Source organism: Orbicella faveolata, unplaced genomic scaffold (genome assembly GCF_042242905.1).
Source record: "Orbicella faveolata isolate gen_17 unplaced genomic scaffold, um_ofav_v1 contig_27, whole genome shotgun sequence".
In the NCBI taxonomy this organism is placed as follows: domain Eukaryota; kingdom Metazoa; phylum Cnidaria; class Anthozoa; order Scleractinia; family Merulinidae; genus Orbicella; species Orbicella faveolata.
The window spans coordinates 5,952,223-5,968,871 of record NW_028301555.1 but is presented as its reverse complement, the minus strand read 5'-3'; the positions used below and the strand labels follow the sequence as shown (position 1 = coordinate 5,968,871).

Below are 16,649 nucleotides of genomic sequence, written 5' to 3'. Positions count from 1 at the left end.
ATGATCGAGAATGATGATTTTAAGCTTCGCTTCAAATCTCCAGCCGTTATTATTACTATAGTATGAATCATATCGTAGTTTTAGAATGATCACATTCTACGAAATTAACAAATGATAAACTTTGAACTTTGTTTAGAAAAAAATAATATGCAGTTTAGCGTAAGACGTTCTGTGTCCCCATTTAGTGGTTATTTACTGCTATTTTAGTTTGACACTTTAATAAAGGTATTCATTCATTCATTCATCATTCATTCATTCATTCATTCATTCATTCATTCATTCATTCATTCATTCATTCATTCATTCATTCATTCATTCATTCATTCAAGACGCACAATCCGAAATGACATGTCAGCGAAGTCATTTATAAATTCGAAATCAATTTGTCAACATGTCAATTTGCATGAAAACTCCTGTCACCTTGTGATACCTGGATATAAAACAATTATCTCCATTCTCTTTATGCAGTAGAGATACATACGTTTAAAAAACGTATTTTTTTTGCCAAATTTTCCGACGAGTTTGATAGGGCCGTACAGCAGAAAACTGTAATTAACTGAAATTGATTTCAGTTCGCTGCTGAGTTAAATTTATTCAGCAACAAGAGTCAGCCTGGTAGAACACAAAAATTCTATAAAAGAAATTTATTTAACACTTCTTTCTTACAGAACATTGTATTCCACGCTTACCTTCAGAAGAAAAAATATTTAATATGGCAAAAATAGAATATCGTGCTAGCTCTAAGAAGTCTAAGTAAACGACAAATTTCTGACAATAAGTAACACAAGCTGGTTAAATTAAAATTTTGGATGGTTGAATGTTACATTTCACACCAGGAACATGCAATTAAAAGTATATTAACTGGATTTGACTGTATTGGGGGTTTAGCTTCTTTCAAAGATCGAGGGCGACTTATATTTCGAGTTCGTACCCCGGAGTTAATACATACCTTAGGCTAGACATACATTAGGCTAGAGTGTGTTAGTTCTAACCAGCTTTGCATAAAATAAACAGTGGCATTGTATCAACTGAGCTCAACACTATTCTTAAATTAAACGTTACAAGAATAAACAACAAAATTTCGTTTGCGCGGCGACTTGTATCGAGAAAAAGTTTAGCTCGTACTCACCGTAAGTATTTGTCCAGAATATACGTCCGCAATGCGTTTTGAACGCTCCGAGTGACTTGTTCTTGTTGCGCTAAAGAAGCCAGTGCAAGAAATGTTCGAGCAAGGCGTGGTGAGCAAACAATTTTATCGTGTTCAAGACTTGACACCTTTCAAAAAGTGGAAACCGTGCAATTTTAAACCTATTTCCCACGAAATTTCAAATGTCGTTCAGGGTTTCTTTGCGCCGGATGCCTTTTTGCTTGTAAATCTGTAATTGATCATTGTCTAAAATATCATTGTATTCTTCTCCTACCACCATTCATCAAGATCCAATTAAAACGAATTCTACATCAGTTTCTCGTCAACTTGTGCCATTGAAACCATGACTACAACATCAAAACACCAAGGAAAATACGATATATTTGTTTGCTTCCCATATAGATTACGGCTAGAAATTCGTAGCGACAAACTTCACATTGCGAAACCGCGGTTTAACTTTGATAATTTTAAAGAATTCAGAATTCTCGTTGCGTTAATCTTTTTCAAGCATGTTTAATGTGAGCTTCACAGACTTGGATACCGCATTTTAATTAGTTATTGTTATTTTCATTTGCTGTGTGCTTGGAAAAACACCTTTATTGTTATTGAGTGTAAGCGGCACCCTGCACGTGTAGCAGCATCTGAGACATACCGACTGGACTTAAAAAAAGAATTGAATAAATGGGACTCGGTCTGAAGACCATGCTAAAAGAACACTATTCATACCCTTTACCAGAACTTGCATTGTTTTGATTAGATTTACATTATGAACTCTTACAGAAACATAATGATCAAATTTTTCTAACTGAAGATAGATATCTACGGTTACTCGACAAGCACTCTGCAATCGAAGCTCTTTAATTTTATCACTACCGGGCCTTCTCTCAGGCTACTTTATTACAATCCTACAAGGTCAGGCGCCTTCAAGGAGAAATGTTCAAAAAGAGGAAAATTCAGTTTTATCGATCGTTGAAGTTATGACGAGAGGAAACACTTTCCCAATGCTCTATCATAGTCCACCTACTTTATTTGTTCACTGGTTTTTCAATCACTGAACATTTCTCGCGAACAAAGGTACAACTACAAACACGAGCGCATTACTGTTTATAGCCTGCATGATGTAAAAAGAACAGTCGGATCTTAAACTAAATAGAAATGTGTTATGAGTAATATAAAGCCGCAATTTTCTGCAATTTTAAACTTTTTCAAACGTTTAGAGCCAATTTATTACCAACTTGAAACTTCCCGCACGACTGGCATATTTTATGGCAACCATTTATTTTGAAAACGCCACTGAATCAATTTCTGACGCTAAATTATAAAAGATGTTCCTCTCTCCGCCATTCTTCAGACAGCAGCAGACATGAAGAAAAACGGCCAGTTTCTTAATTAGCATTTATACTACATAAATCGACTTAATCGTTCATTCAACAGGGAAGTCTCCTATTACGCAAAAAATGTGATTGTTCCTTGAGTTTCTGGACGCTACAACTACTGTATCAGAGCCAAAAGTCTCTTACAAATTAACGGTCTTATATTGCGTAAGCAGAAATTATTCTAAGAGTGATTGAGTCCTTGGTCCTGTACTAGTTTTGTGGTCAGTGGCGTTGCCAAGCAACGTGGTGCAGCACCTTCTGTATCGATCAGGAAGAGATGTCTAATTCGAATTCAGTGATCTCATTGAAAACTAACTAGATGTGTTTAAAAAAAAAAATTACTTGACTGTCGAGACTGTGACTGTTTGTTGTTTCTTCTTTTCTTCTTTTTTTGCACGAATGCCAATATCAGCTCAATAGACGCTCTCGGGCTATGCTTTTTAACCAGGTGTTAAGCGTTCCCCGCTGCGATTCCGTGAACCAATGACAGGCCGCTGCAGTGGCCAGGAGCATATGAACATCTTGCCAGTAAGCTGCGCAGTTGTGGTAGAAGTCGAAACAGCGTTTAAGACAAGCGAAGATACGTTCCAGATCTACATAAGAAGGTTTGTTGATCAGAAAACGGGAAATAAAACTGGCAAGATGAGCAATGCTTCGAGGAGAATATCCGTAGGCGTAATCTGGATCCCACGCTGGATCGAAATCTTCAGCATTCGGTTGGCTCAGTCGAGTTTGCTTTCGCACGCGCAAATCGCGTAGACTTTTCTTGAGTCTGCGCACTGTTTCTTCCGAGCTCTGAAGCGATTTCTTGGTCTGGCTTAACTCTTTTTGAATCGCCGCAATCTCGGCATGAACGCGGCCGTCGATAAAGCTCTTATCACTAAGCTTGACGCATAGGCTTCGGTGTTCATGAATTTCGCTTTGTAAAAACATTTTATCACAACTATTGCATTCCAGGAGGGTATAACGGCAGCTCTTCAAATGGCTCTCCAACTCGCCAAGATTTAACACCATCGTGCAGGTGTTTATTGAATTTTCGCACTCCACAGAGAGCCCCTCGATGAATGCTCTCAAAGCCAAAACGGGCGCGGTCTTGGACAAATCCACGTCGCGTCGGCAAACCGGGCACGTTTTATCCACATGACTTGTAGCGCTCATCCAGCGTTCTAAACACTCCTCGCAAAATGTGTGCCCGCAGTGCGTGACAAGCGGTTTTCTAAACACACCCGCGCAAATCCCACACAGAAGGCTTCGGTCCACTTGTGAGACAAAAATACTTGTGTTGTAACCCATTTTGTTCAGCGCGACTTCGATTACGTCTTACCGCCTACAAGATCTCAGAACGCGAAATAACAACGCCACAAGGCGATTAACATAAATAACGTAATTGCTATAGAGGTGGCGCGCTTTTAAAACAATCTTCAACTCGACACAAAGGCAGTGTGTTTAATGAGTGGGACACTCGCAGCTTGTGGTTCATTAAACATCAGCGGGTTGACCATACACTGCGAGAACAGGTGCCAGTTTTATTACGCATGTATACAAAAAAGCCTTTTATGTTTTGTTTGCATCCAGTGTGAGTGAGTGTGCGATTTGTTTGCCTTAAGACGCCGAGGAAAAGAAACCGTCTTCTCAAAAAAAAAAATTATCGTTTCTCCTGTGATGAATTGACAAGTGAGCCCGCGGTTTGGTTTCACAATTGGAGAGGTTGTTTTGTTGTGTAAGTATCATATACTGTCTCCTACTAGCAAGTAGTTTTCTTATTTCGCCCTGCATTTTGTATATATATACTTGTTTGGCTGGTATGGTTTTCTTCAGCTTTTTTTTGCCTATAAAATATTATCTTTTTCTATCAGAAGTGACTCTACTGAGGAAAGCATCTCTGCACTCTCTTTTTCAATGAAGGGGCGAATCACAGCGAAATATATACCTAAAACGACTGAATGATTTGTTTATTGTTGTTATCCAGTTCCGAAAAGGTTTTGCTTTTCTTCACTAAGGGATAGCGTGATTGCTACGTGTCGTGGCGAAAATGATCGATTTGTTTTGGGTTGGTTTGTTTGTTTTTCTCTTATCATTTACGTAATTAAGCACTAATTGCTTTATTTTTTAACGAATTTGGGCCAGATTACAAGAAAATTCAAACCAAAACTAAAAAGTAGAAACAAATGGAATCTTCAACTTAATTCAGATCTGTATCGCGCGTAATATATAGTTAAGCGGTGAATTTTAGACTTAGTCTCTAGTTATAAAAATCCACATCGGGAAACCAGCTCTCCCAACGTCAGTTACCGATTTTTTCCGAGATAAAAGCTAAGAGGTTTTGCTCGGAGGTTAATTGTCAAACCACAATCACCTTGAAAATGTGCGGAGTAGTGAATTTTAGACTTAGTCTCTAGTTATAAAATCCACATCGGGAAACCAACTCTCCCAACGTCAGTTACCGATTTTTTCCGAGATAAAAGCTAAGAGGTTTTGCTCAGAGGTTAATTGTCAAACCACAATCACCTTGAAAATGTGCGGAGTAGTGAATATTTAGTGAGTTACGTAACAAATGTTTCAAATCAAAGGAAGCCGACTCATATATTATATTTTACTTAGCCAGCAAAACAGCAAATTAGAAATACAACATAGTTGATTGAACTTCACAATTTTAGACTTAATGTTGTCTTATCTATGACAGAGCCCCTTTAACATTTTGAGCTCTTTATCAGTGAAAGATCTCAATTTTAGCTAAGCTGAATCAACCTTTGGCTGAAGTCTTTGAACACTATTTAGGCCCCGCCTTCACTACGCCTGAATAATTTGAAAACAAAGGTTTCACTCTGAAAACTCATGAAATCCTTTCCGTGGTCCAGGAAAACTCTGGCGGGGAAATCACATTATCATCGTGATGTAATCGTTTTCGAAAAGCCATACTAAAACGCAGAGCCGACGTTTTCAAATTCCTCCGATTCGAAGAGCATTTTCGAAAAGCTCCGTTTTCGTGACGGATTAGTGTGGACGGCAGGCCTAACCAAGGAAATAAAGCTGCGTTTTCAAACTTCCTCTGGCGTAATGTTGAAGGGGCCTTTGACAGTTTTGAGTGCACGCACTGACTTGGATAAATGATTAAGGAAATTTTTTTGCGATATTCTAAAACCACTGCAATTTCTCAAAGGAAAATTTTAATAGGACGAAGATGCATTGTTAGAGTCTACTGTGATTAATGGTAATCCAAAGGCCGCAGTAGTGTTTGTTTTTAATCAAGAACGAAACAGCTGAAATCTTAAAAGCTTTTGAATTTATGATACTCAGTTGGTAAAGGAAACACAGACATGAGGTCGTTGATTGTTCCATACAAAAAAACGTAATGTGCATCTAGATATTTTTTCTATTCATGTTCAGAGTTAATCATGATCAGTTCAGAAGAGTCCTCTGAATCCTTAAATTAACGCACCTTTTCGTCAAAAAAAAAAAATTGGTTTGGGTGATTAAGTCGAGTTTCAGTTTTTCGTAAAATAACTGATATTGCAGTTTACAAAATATATGTAAAAATAATTTAATTTTAGTACGAAAAAAGGTTCAAAGCGTACGTATATAAATGGAAACTGAGCTTTCTTAGATGTATGAAAAAACGAAAAAAAAAGGAAATGAAATAAAATATTGTGATTTTGTCTTGGTTAAATAAAAAAAAAAAAATGAGTTTAGGCACTCAAGGTACTCAATCAACCTGTACATAAATTCAACAAATAAGAAAAAGGGAAAAAGTGTCATTTTAAGAAAAACCACAAACGTTTTGAGCTTGGCCTTTCCGTCTTCCTGAACGTTGGTGATTTTTGAAAAAAATTATTTGTTTTGAAAATTTTCTCCTTTATCACTATTTTCATTTTCTTTGAATTTTGATATCTATATTAGGTGCCACGCATCTACCAAAGAGAACGATTTATTTCTTATAGTACACCCTAAACATTAATCAACTTGTATGCCTACTGGCAGGATTGTGTTGTAAATATTTGGAATGAAGAAAAATAAATCAATGGTCTGGGATGAGATGGATTACTTTTGGCCTTAAATCCCATGAAAAAGGTTACATATACCCACCGCACGTTTTAAAAAGAAAAAAAAAACCAGTTAAAATTGATGTAAAACTACAGTTGTAGCTGAATGTGCGAGAAAAATTTGATGAAAATCTGCCCGGGATGCGGACCTATAAGCACTACACGTGACTTGCTGTCATGGTGACTTCCTAAAAAGGAGACGTGCTTTGGGGTCCGTACGTCACGACACAGTCGGGTTCGTTGTGAGTTTATAAACGACGAAGAACGTGTATTTTCGATTAACAATATTGTGTTGTGATCTCATCCTAGTAACAGGTCGGCGGCTTTGTCTTCTGGACTATGGGAAATCGTGATTGAGGAGGCGTTATTTTGTGTTATCGCCATGGTTGGTTCGAGAAGAAAGGGTAAAGAACTTGTGTTTGAATGTACTGTAACTCAAAATGGCGTGAGATTTGTGTTTGCATCGATCGTGCCGTTAGATTATGATGTAAAAGAGTAAGCGAACGCTCCGTTAATGATAGTGTTGATATCTCTGAAAACAGTTAATGTTTTTGGTTTTGTTCTAGGGCAAACGTTTGCTGCCTTCGAGTAAACTTCTTATCTCAATCTGTGACTTCGTCTGCTGATCGATTGATGCTACGGCAACGAGAAATCGACAAAACCTGGTAGAGAATTAGACGGCGGACATTTTTTTTTTTGCAAATGGATAAGTTTGAAAGACTTCAGAAAATCGGCGAAGGATCGTATGGCGTGGTGTTCAAATGCAGAAATAAAGAAAATGGATCTATCGTTGCGATTAAGAAGTTCGTGGAATCCGAGGACGATCCTTTGATAAAGAAAATTGCCTTGAGAGAAGTTCGTATGCTCAAGGTTTGTGGTTCAGTGTGTTAATCGAGTCTTCCTATATTACAGATGTACACATATTAGTGTCTCAAATTTCTTTAATAATGTATAGCTTAAATGGTTTGATTGTAGAAATCTCTTGGTACCTGTACATGTCTGTAGATATTTTGCAATCGCCGGTGTATCAGGAACATTTAATCTGTAGCAAAGCAGGAATGTTAATCTAATCGAAAATCATAGAAAAGTGGAGCTTAAAAATTAAGCTTTATAAATATGTTAACTCACTATAAAGTACCTAGATTTCCGAGAGATCTGAAGAGTCTTCATTGTTTACTGCTTTCGTTTTCAAGTGACCGTTTCTGTGTAAGTTTTACCTGTATTAATTTTGTCTAGAATTTGTAACGTAGAGGGACATCTTCACTGGAATCATGTAACATGTGTGTGCTTGCAAGGTTAAACTGCTGCTCAAAGATAATTCTGCAAAATTTGCACTTGTATTGTTATCAGTGACATGCAGTCCACAACTCTGGATTTTTTGTTGCTTGTACATGGAAGAAAGCAAATTATTGTGATGAGATGGCAGAGTTGTTTCAATATAATTTTTCACCAGAATACAAATATGGTGGAATCCCGATATTTCAAATCCTTGAGTTTTTGAACCTCCCGATCACTCAAGGAGATTTTTGTTTCCCTTGCAAAAACATTAAGGGAAATTTAGCTTCAGTTTTTTTCAAACCAGTTTCCACTCCCGTAGGAGGTTTGAAAACTCAGGATGAACTTTCAAAAAACTTTTCACTAAATGTGTTATACTAGACAGAGTAATTTTCAATTGAGTGCCACTGAACCAAAACCAAAGTTATCACTCTGGCCAATCACAAAAGAGACAGACAATACCGTGAAGCAATCAAAACTTGAACTACCGGTATGTGTAAATGCATGTACCTGAGGTGAAGCACAGGAAGATGTGTGAGCAAGTCATGATTGGTTTTGGGTTTATATGTACTTCTGATTGGGTGAAAGAGTGAGCAGTTTTTTTAAGCCAGTTGTGTAGTATAGAAATGCAAAACCAATTACTTTGACAGTCAAATGAAAACTGCTCTACGACAATCTGTTTGGTTCCATGGGCCTTCTTCAATTCCATGGCCAGGACTTGACAACTGATTCATGCTTTAGCTCTCATGCTATCATGCAAATGGGATATTTGGAAAGCACAGAACAAAGCACATAAGAGTTGCTTGAGGTATGGTGGAGTGCAACTCTACTGTAGCTTCTTGAGTTTTCTCCAAAGTTCCCACTATTAGTGCATCGTGACTTTGCGATGCACAGCTAAAGCATGAGTTGATTGTTTAATTATATTGCCAATGAAAATGGTTTTCTCTCATGAAGCAAAGTTAACTTTGCGCACACCATGAGTGTGTGTCAGTGAATTATGATGCACGCCTAGGGCAACTGAATTTGATAGCATGGCTTTGTTACATTAGCTGCATTGTACGTATGAGTGTTTTTGTTTGTTATGATCCAGGTCAGGATCAGGGATGCAACGTGACAGTTGTACCATCATCCTCAGCTCGTAATCTTGGCGTTATTTTTGATAAGTGTTTTAGCTTTGAGGAACACATAAAATCAATTTGCAAGTCTTCTCATTATCACATAAGAAATATCGCCAAAATCAGAAAGTGCATTGACGAGGAGAGTGCTAAAATTGTTGTTCATGCCTTTGTTACCGCGAAATTAGATAGCTGCAATTCACTGCTATATGGTCTTCCAAAACATCTACTTTCAAGATTACAATCTATTCAAAATACAGCAGCTCGAGTTGTTACACATACTAGGAAATTTGATCATATCACCCCTGTCCTAAAACAGCTCCAATGGTTACCTGTTTGCTACCGTATAATTTTAAAATTCTCCTACTGGTCTGCAAAGCTCTCAATGGAACAGCACCTTACTACATCAGTGAAATTACTTAAGTACAACATCTCTCAACGGAAATTAAGATTGTCCTCTCAACACCTTCTGGCGACCCCAAAAGCTAGACTGAAAACATATGGAGAGAGAGCATTTGCTGTGGCGGCACCAAGACTATGGAACTCGATCCCACTTGAACTAAGATTCAGTAGTTCGATTGACATTTTTAAACGGCATTTAAAAACATATCTTTTTAAACAAGCTTTTTAACTCTTTTAATTTTTAGATTATTTTTTTTATTTTTTTTTCCCCTCCCCTTTTTTAGCTTTTTAAATATTTTTTTATTTAATGTAAAGCGCCATGGACAAATAGTGGATTGGCGCTATATAAATATTTTATTATTATTATTATTATTATTATTAGTATTAGTATTATTATGGTACATCAAAGGAACTGATAAATCATACTGGGATTCATTGGCTCCTTTGACGCATCATGAGCCGAGTGATCTGGGATCACTGATCCTGTACCAGATCATCATGAAGGAACGCACCCTATATTACAATGAATTTTGATAAACTCACAATATGAATGGCTTTGTGGGACTGCCGCCTTCTGAACAATAGTTAACCCTGGAAGTGGATTGTGAAATTTGCCATTTTACCAAAAGCATATGAAACAATACTGTTAACATATTGTGGACCAACAATTGGGTTTTATATACCTACATGCTAAACTGATGATCCAGTTGAACACGTGACCAGATAAGATGCCTGTTGTTCTGTGGAGACAGGTAAGGATAGCTTGAAAATGTATGATAACATTTTTCTTTTTCATGTCTGTACAGACTCTCAGGCACAATAACCTTGTCAACCTGTTAGAAGTGTTCAGAAGAAAGCACAAGATTCACATGGTGTTTGAATACTGTGAGCGTACAGTGTTAAATGAGCTTGAAGCCAGTCCAAGAGGGTATGTACTGTACCTGTTACTGGAATAGCTGTGATTCACATGGGTATCCTTTAGGTGGAAAGCGTAGGAGTACAGAATTCAACTGGAACACCAAAATGTTTGGCCTTTCGGTCAGACCTTTCCAGGGCGTGGTTACAAGTACTTCCTACCCCCTGGTCAAGGGCAATTGCATGTACATGTACGAGTGCAATCTGGCTTATGTTTTGTTCTTACCTTCAAACATGGAAGCCTGATTCGTTCTCATATACGTGTACAGATCTTGTACATGTCTGGCTACTAACATAAAGGTTGCTACCTGTATTTCCAGTTGCATAGAATCTTGGTTGTTGTTGTTGTTGTTTTTGTTTTAAATTTGATCATTCTTTTTTTTATCTCTCAGTGTTGATCCAGCATTGGTCAAGAAAATCACCCATCAGACACTGCAGGCAGTCAACTTCTGTCATCAACATAATGTACGTTACAATCTGGTGATCAAATTATGTTTTGTTTATACGTTGAAATACCTACATGTACATTATCATTTACAAGCACAAGTCTATGAAAAAAGACAAACATTTTTAACTTAGAGTGTACATGTAATATGACTGAGAAAATTACTCCATTCTCAATGGCTGAGAAAAGTCTTAAAGTTGCACAGGTGTGCAAATAAATAACACTTGCCTAAAGGCTCATGTAAGAGTTGAGAGAATGTCCAAATATCACTGTGTAGTGTACATGTAAATTCTTCATTGCACTCACATTCATACAATCACCTAAATTGTACACTTATCCAACAATTTCATTTTATTTTTAACTGTGCTTGCAGTGTATCCATAGAGATGTGAAACCAGAGAACATCCTGATTACTGAAAAGGGAGTTATAAAGCTGTGTGACTTTGGATTTGCCAGAATGCTTAGTAAGTACTGTACATGCAGTTTGTTATTGGGAGGAGTTTTGAATTTCAAAAAATAATGTTTGGGGTTTATATTTGGAAAGGATTTTGTGTCTGAAAAATTTCAGGTGCACATTGGAGTGCTACATGCATGTTTTAAAGTCTAATTTAAAGTCTAATTTCTAATTATTATCGTAATGATGTGAAACACAAACAGGTTTTACTGACATTAATGGGATTCTCTGAGCATGTTAAGAAGTCAACATAAAATATCAACCATGCTCTCCAATAGGAGGCTTATGATGGAAGAAGCAAATATCTTGCATCTTTGTTAGGGAGTTAAAACTGGTAAGATTAATAAGCCTGTGGGATTATCCTCAGAGGAGCTTTTATTAAGCGCATTTTTGTGTCTGAGAATCAAGGGGCTTATAACCTGGGGGGTAGCATTATCTTTATTTTATAACTTTATGATCAAGATTTGTTTGTTTTATTTGTTGTTTTTTAATGTATCAGGATGCTACTCTCAAGGTCATAAAGTACATGTAATGAGATTATAAAGTACAATTGTTTCTGTGGGGGGAGGGAGGGAGGGAGGTTAACACATACACTGTTGTAGTCTTGAGGGGAGATGGGTGACATTCCCCCTTCACCTACCCCTATAAGTATACATGTATATGCATGTACAGAGAGCAGTGTTACCTTTGTACTGTTGTACATTTTGATATCATATAATTTATATTACTGTTACCTCTGAAATATTTCCTCTCAGATAAAAATGACGAGTACACAGACTATGTTGCTACTCGGTGGTACCGTGCTCCAGAGCTTCTTGTTGGCGACGTCCATTACAGCTTCCCAGTTGATGTCTGGGCTATCGGCTGCGTGTTTGCAGAGCTCATAAGTGGCCAGCCCCTGTGGCCTGGGAGATCTGATCTTGATCAGTTGTATTTGATCAGAAAGACTTTAGGTATTGTTCTCAAACTTATGAATAATCCATTAAGTTTAAAAACAAAGGAAGTCAATACTGTGATTGTGTTTGGATGTCTGATCTTAATTAGCATAGATTTTATGATTAATTTCTCTGTTTTTCCCTTGTTTTAAGTTCGATTGAGAAGATCTATCAAACATGAAAGACCACTTTTGACCACATTTCTGAACACCTCAAAGTTCATCAAAAATTTTCCACTGTGTATCTTATTCTCAGCCCTTTTCTTGGTGTTTGGAAATGTGGTCAAACACAGTCTCTTGCATATTTCTTATAGTGCTTACATCACAAGTATTTTAGTAACCTCAGTATGTGACAGTAAGGGTCCACTCTTTGATTTATCCTGTCTGGAGTGTTTTGCAGAGTATCTAATGAGCATGTGTTTTTTTCAGGTGATCTCACTGAAGATCAAAAGAAGATCTTCAAGGCAAATCAGTTCTATCGTGGATTAACTATTCCGGAACCTCAGGAAATGGTAAGTCAAATGATGTCGGGTCCCTCTTAATACTTATCTCTAACAACCCTATTGAGTTTCAGGCAGAACAGTTTCTGTGGTAGACGGGACTACAGATGCACAAGTCGACATCTGGACAAAAAAAAAAATCAACTTTTCAACGAGACTTTTTTTGAAAACTGTATCTAAAACGTACAGTGCAGTGGTTTAAATGATGGAGTTCTAGCAGTACTTTGTGATCTATGGACAAAGTCCCATACTTTTCGTGCTACATCCTCTTACCTGTAGTTTATCAACTGATCGAATTCTAGTAGTCTTAAAATTACGTTTTGGTTTTTGCATTTTTCAGGATCCTTTAGAGTCAAAATTCAAGATTCAAAAAGAAGCTATGAGTTTTATGAAGGTGGGTAGAAGGAAAAAGACATGTTTAAATGCAAAGGCACAAACAACGGTCTACAAGGGCCTTGATTGTCACGTAGGACAATTTGACGGGAAGGTTTCTCAACGGCTGTGGGAAAAACTTTTCAAGAACGACATTACAATTTTATTTTACACTGTACATGATATATGAATTAGTGAGTTAAAATTAATCCAGCGATCTAGGATGAAAATGACGACAACAAAAACGTGGGTAAACAAAACTTTTGACTCGTGCAAAGGTTCTGCATGTGCGTTATAATTCTTGGTACATTTCTTAGCCGTCCTGTGGAAAATAACAACGGGAAATGATCAAACTCCGCAAATGTTTCGTGTTCAAATCATTCAGCTTCAGCTTAAAATATTTCTTAGATCAGAGGACGAACTGAACGTACATGTAAGTTATATTTTCTTAATCGCGACATAATGCCATTAAACGTAAGACGCAAAAAAAGAAAATCGTATGTAGTATAACAACGTGATATTCTTGTTAACGTAGCGGTTTCAGTTTCCTTTCACCTCGTCGCCAAATTTATTAGGACTTTCATGAAGTTTAATATTTACACTATTTGCTACATAGTATGGAAGGAATACTATTGAAATTTGAAAACGCAAGTTTTACTCTGAAAACGCATCAAATATTTTCCGTCCACATTACGCCGGAGGAATTTAAAAACGCAACAATCACCGGTCATATTTGATTTGTGTTTGAGTAAAACTCGGTCAGGGAAATCACATGGTTGTCGTGACGCCACCTTTTTCGAAAAGCTCCGTTTTCAAAACGTTTTCCGTCCAGACGAAAACGAAAAGCCGACGTTTCCAAATTCCTCCAGTTTGAAGAGCGTTTTTCGAGACGGATTAGTGTGGACGGTACGTCTAACCGTAGAAATAAAGCTGCGTTTTCAAATTTCTCCGCGTAGTGTGAACGCTGCTTCACATAAGGCCCTAACGAGGGACTTTTATTTCTGCTCAAGCGAAAGGCCTGTAAAATGAATAATAAAATTATGTTTGCTACTTATTGCAGGGTTGTTTTGCTATGGAACCCAGTCAACGGCTAACTTGCGCAGAGCTCTTGACGCATGCGTATTTTGATGATTACAAAGATGATACGAGAGCGCCTCCAGCCGTGAAGACGAGAAAAACTAGGGTAAGTCGGATGTAATTGTTCTGAAAATACGAAAATGCCACCTTGGTATTTCGCATGTAATGTGGTGAGTTGTGTCGGAGAACTACCTACGAATCGACTTTCGTGTAACGTTTAAAAATGCCTGTCTTCTCTCCCGTTTAGCTCCGAGCCAAGCCTCAATTGGAGAACGAACCAGCTTCGCATCATTTACCTCAACTTGCTACTGACTCTCCTGCGCCTGACAGAACAGGTAAGTGACCAACTTGTATCTTCTCCTTACAATACACCTTATTCCAAAATGGCCGCGATTTTAGCGTTCTTTTGTTTGCCCTCAAATTACCCCCTGTTGCCTCTTTCTTAAACTCGAAATTCAAAAGAATATGTTCCCTTGAACGAGGCAACAAGGGCTAATTTGCAAGCAAACTAAAAAACACTAAAATGGCGGCCATTTTGGAATGAGGTGTATATTAGTGAATTTTCTTTGAGACAGGTCAGTGATAAGAATGAAGAAAATAGTCAAACAGGGGATATTTTCTTGATTCACTAACGTAACAAAAAGTTACAGTGCGTTTTCTGTTATATACACTGTATATATGTGTGCAATCAATCTTTTTAGCCATCTGAATCAAACACTGGACCAACCGTTATTTGGCTCTCGCGTGTTTTACCGCGTTTTTCACAAGTTTCCCGCGCATTTAGCCGGTTGCATGTTTTCTTGCGCTTGTCATTGGTTACATTTTTCTCACGTTTGCCATTGCTGACATGTCTTCCCGCGCTTTCCACTGGTACATGCTTTCCCGCTTGTCGTACTTGTTTTAGCTTCGACTTCCGATTGGCGGATGAAATCTTCTACGCCATATTGTTGGCTGCTGTTGATCGCGAGTAATGATTATTTTCTGTTGTTTTCAGACAAAAACAAAGATAAGACGAAACTCAGCAAGCTGGACCACCTACCGTCCATTTAATCAACGAAAACTTTTAATATTGTTATAATATTATAGTATTGTATTCATAATGTAGATAAATTAAATGCATGATGTTGGGAAGATTTTTTTGTGCCATACATGTACACACACTGCTGGCATGGGGTTTCATAAAAAATGGTGAAGTCAGTGGTACTTTCAGGTAACTTTAATGTAGAGGGTATAAATAAACATTCTTGAATTTTAGAATGTGCGATTAACTATATAATTTAAGAATTTTATGCCGTGACTTTTTGCTGTATTTATATATATCTTGGAGTAAAAAACAACTTGTTCCTTATTAAATTATTAGTATTTGTAAACTCTGAAGTCCATAAGGGTGTATGATATAAAAACTCTTAAGGTAGACATTGAAATGTAACTAAATGTACGTAAATTATTCCGAGAAAGATCATTTTAGGTAAGACTTCCAAATTAATAATATAACTTATAAACGAGAATTACAGTTAAAATTCTGTTTTCGATCTACAAGAAGCTTCGCTTCTGTAGTTAGGTAACTTTCTCGTAGAGTTTGTGTGCTTAACTGTTTCTCTGTTGCGATCAGTATTGCTCGTTGTTGAATGGATATTTCATTGCATGTTTTCTTGTATGCCAAAAGAGTGATATGGCAGCTTTGAACAGAAGGCAGTTGTAATATGGAAAATGTTCAAATTAAAAAAAAAAAAAAAATAGACCGCATTTATCATAATCTCTTGGTCTGTTATATGGTACAGCTACCAACCGTTACATTTGACAACACAGAACAAAAAAAGAACAGGCTGTGGTTAACGGCGCTGGTTATAGTCCTACGCAATTCTCTTGTCCAATGTTACCTATTAACCGAGAGTGAGGTCTTTACAGAAAAAACTCAAACCGAACCCCTTGCTGTATTGACCGAGCGATAAGGAGGTTCATACGGCAAGACCGAGGTTTGAGATTTTCCGGTAAAGACCGAACGTTCGTGGGTTAATAAGTTGTTCATTATATGGCTTTTGCTCTGATTTTGCGGGCCCGTAATCGGCCCGTTAGCATTTCGGGAGATAATGCCCAAGAATTAGCTAATCAGAGCGTGCGTTATATCGGCTACAAACACAAGCCATATTGCGGAAATTGAGACGTCTACAGCGAATTCAAAATGTGGTGGCGCTAGGCTCATCACACGATCAATCCAGTTCGAACACATTACCCCCAAACTGCGGAAACTGAATTTGCTCCCAGTTTCCGAGTCGCATTATATTCAAGGTTCGACGAGCCTCTTCGTATTTATCTAAGGCCCCATTTATATGGTCTCGGGTACCCGAAACAACCCTACCCCCGAGGCAAGTCCCTGTAGGCCGAGTCAAAATGGACCCTGCGTGATTATTCATAACCCATTTTGAATAATCAAATGTGCAAATCTCTCTCTTTCTTTGAGGTTCCCTCGGTCATTCGATCACAGTGGGTCTTGCCGAGTTAATTTTCACCTCTTTGATACGAATTTCTACTTTAAATCCAAAATCTAGGCATTACGTGACACTCGCCACGCCGAGAGTTGTCCCCGTAAGCGAAGC

At 37.6% G+C, this 16,649-nt stretch overlaps 2 protein-coding genes across 2 annotated transcripts; one reads left to right on the top strand and one right to left on the bottom strand.

Annotated features, from left to right (window-relative positions):
- Positions 1 to 1,640: 1,640 nt before the first annotated feature.
- LOC110067279 (E3 ubiquitin-protein ligase NRDP1-like) lies at positions 1,641 to 4,178 on the bottom strand. The gene has a single exon (XM_020774593.2). It carries the CDS (start codon positions 3,814 to 3,816, stop codon positions 2,932 to 2,934), a length of 885 nt encoding a protein of 294 aa, XP_020630252.2. The 5' UTR covers positions 3,817 to 4,178; the 3' UTR covers positions 1,641 to 2,931.
- A 2,584-nt stretch (positions 4,179 to 6,762) lies between these two features.
- On the top strand, positions 6,763 to 15,422 carry LOC110067347 (cyclin-dependent kinase-like 4). The gene is made up of 11 exons (XM_020774668.2): positions 6,763 to 6,967; positions 7,130 to 7,433; positions 10,162 to 10,283; positions 10,663 to 10,735; positions 11,089 to 11,179; positions 11,925 to 12,122; positions 12,533 to 12,615; positions 12,944 to 12,997; positions 14,036 to 14,158; positions 14,300 to 14,387; positions 15,047 to 15,422. The coding sequence occupies exons 2-11, from the start codon at positions 7,266 to 7,268 to the stop codon at positions 15,100 to 15,102; spliced, it is 1,056 nt and encodes a 351-aa protein (XP_020630327.1). The 5' UTR covers positions 6,763 to 6,967; positions 7,130 to 7,265; the 3' UTR covers positions 15,103 to 15,422.
- Positions 15,423 to 16,649: the final 1,227 nt, after the last annotated feature.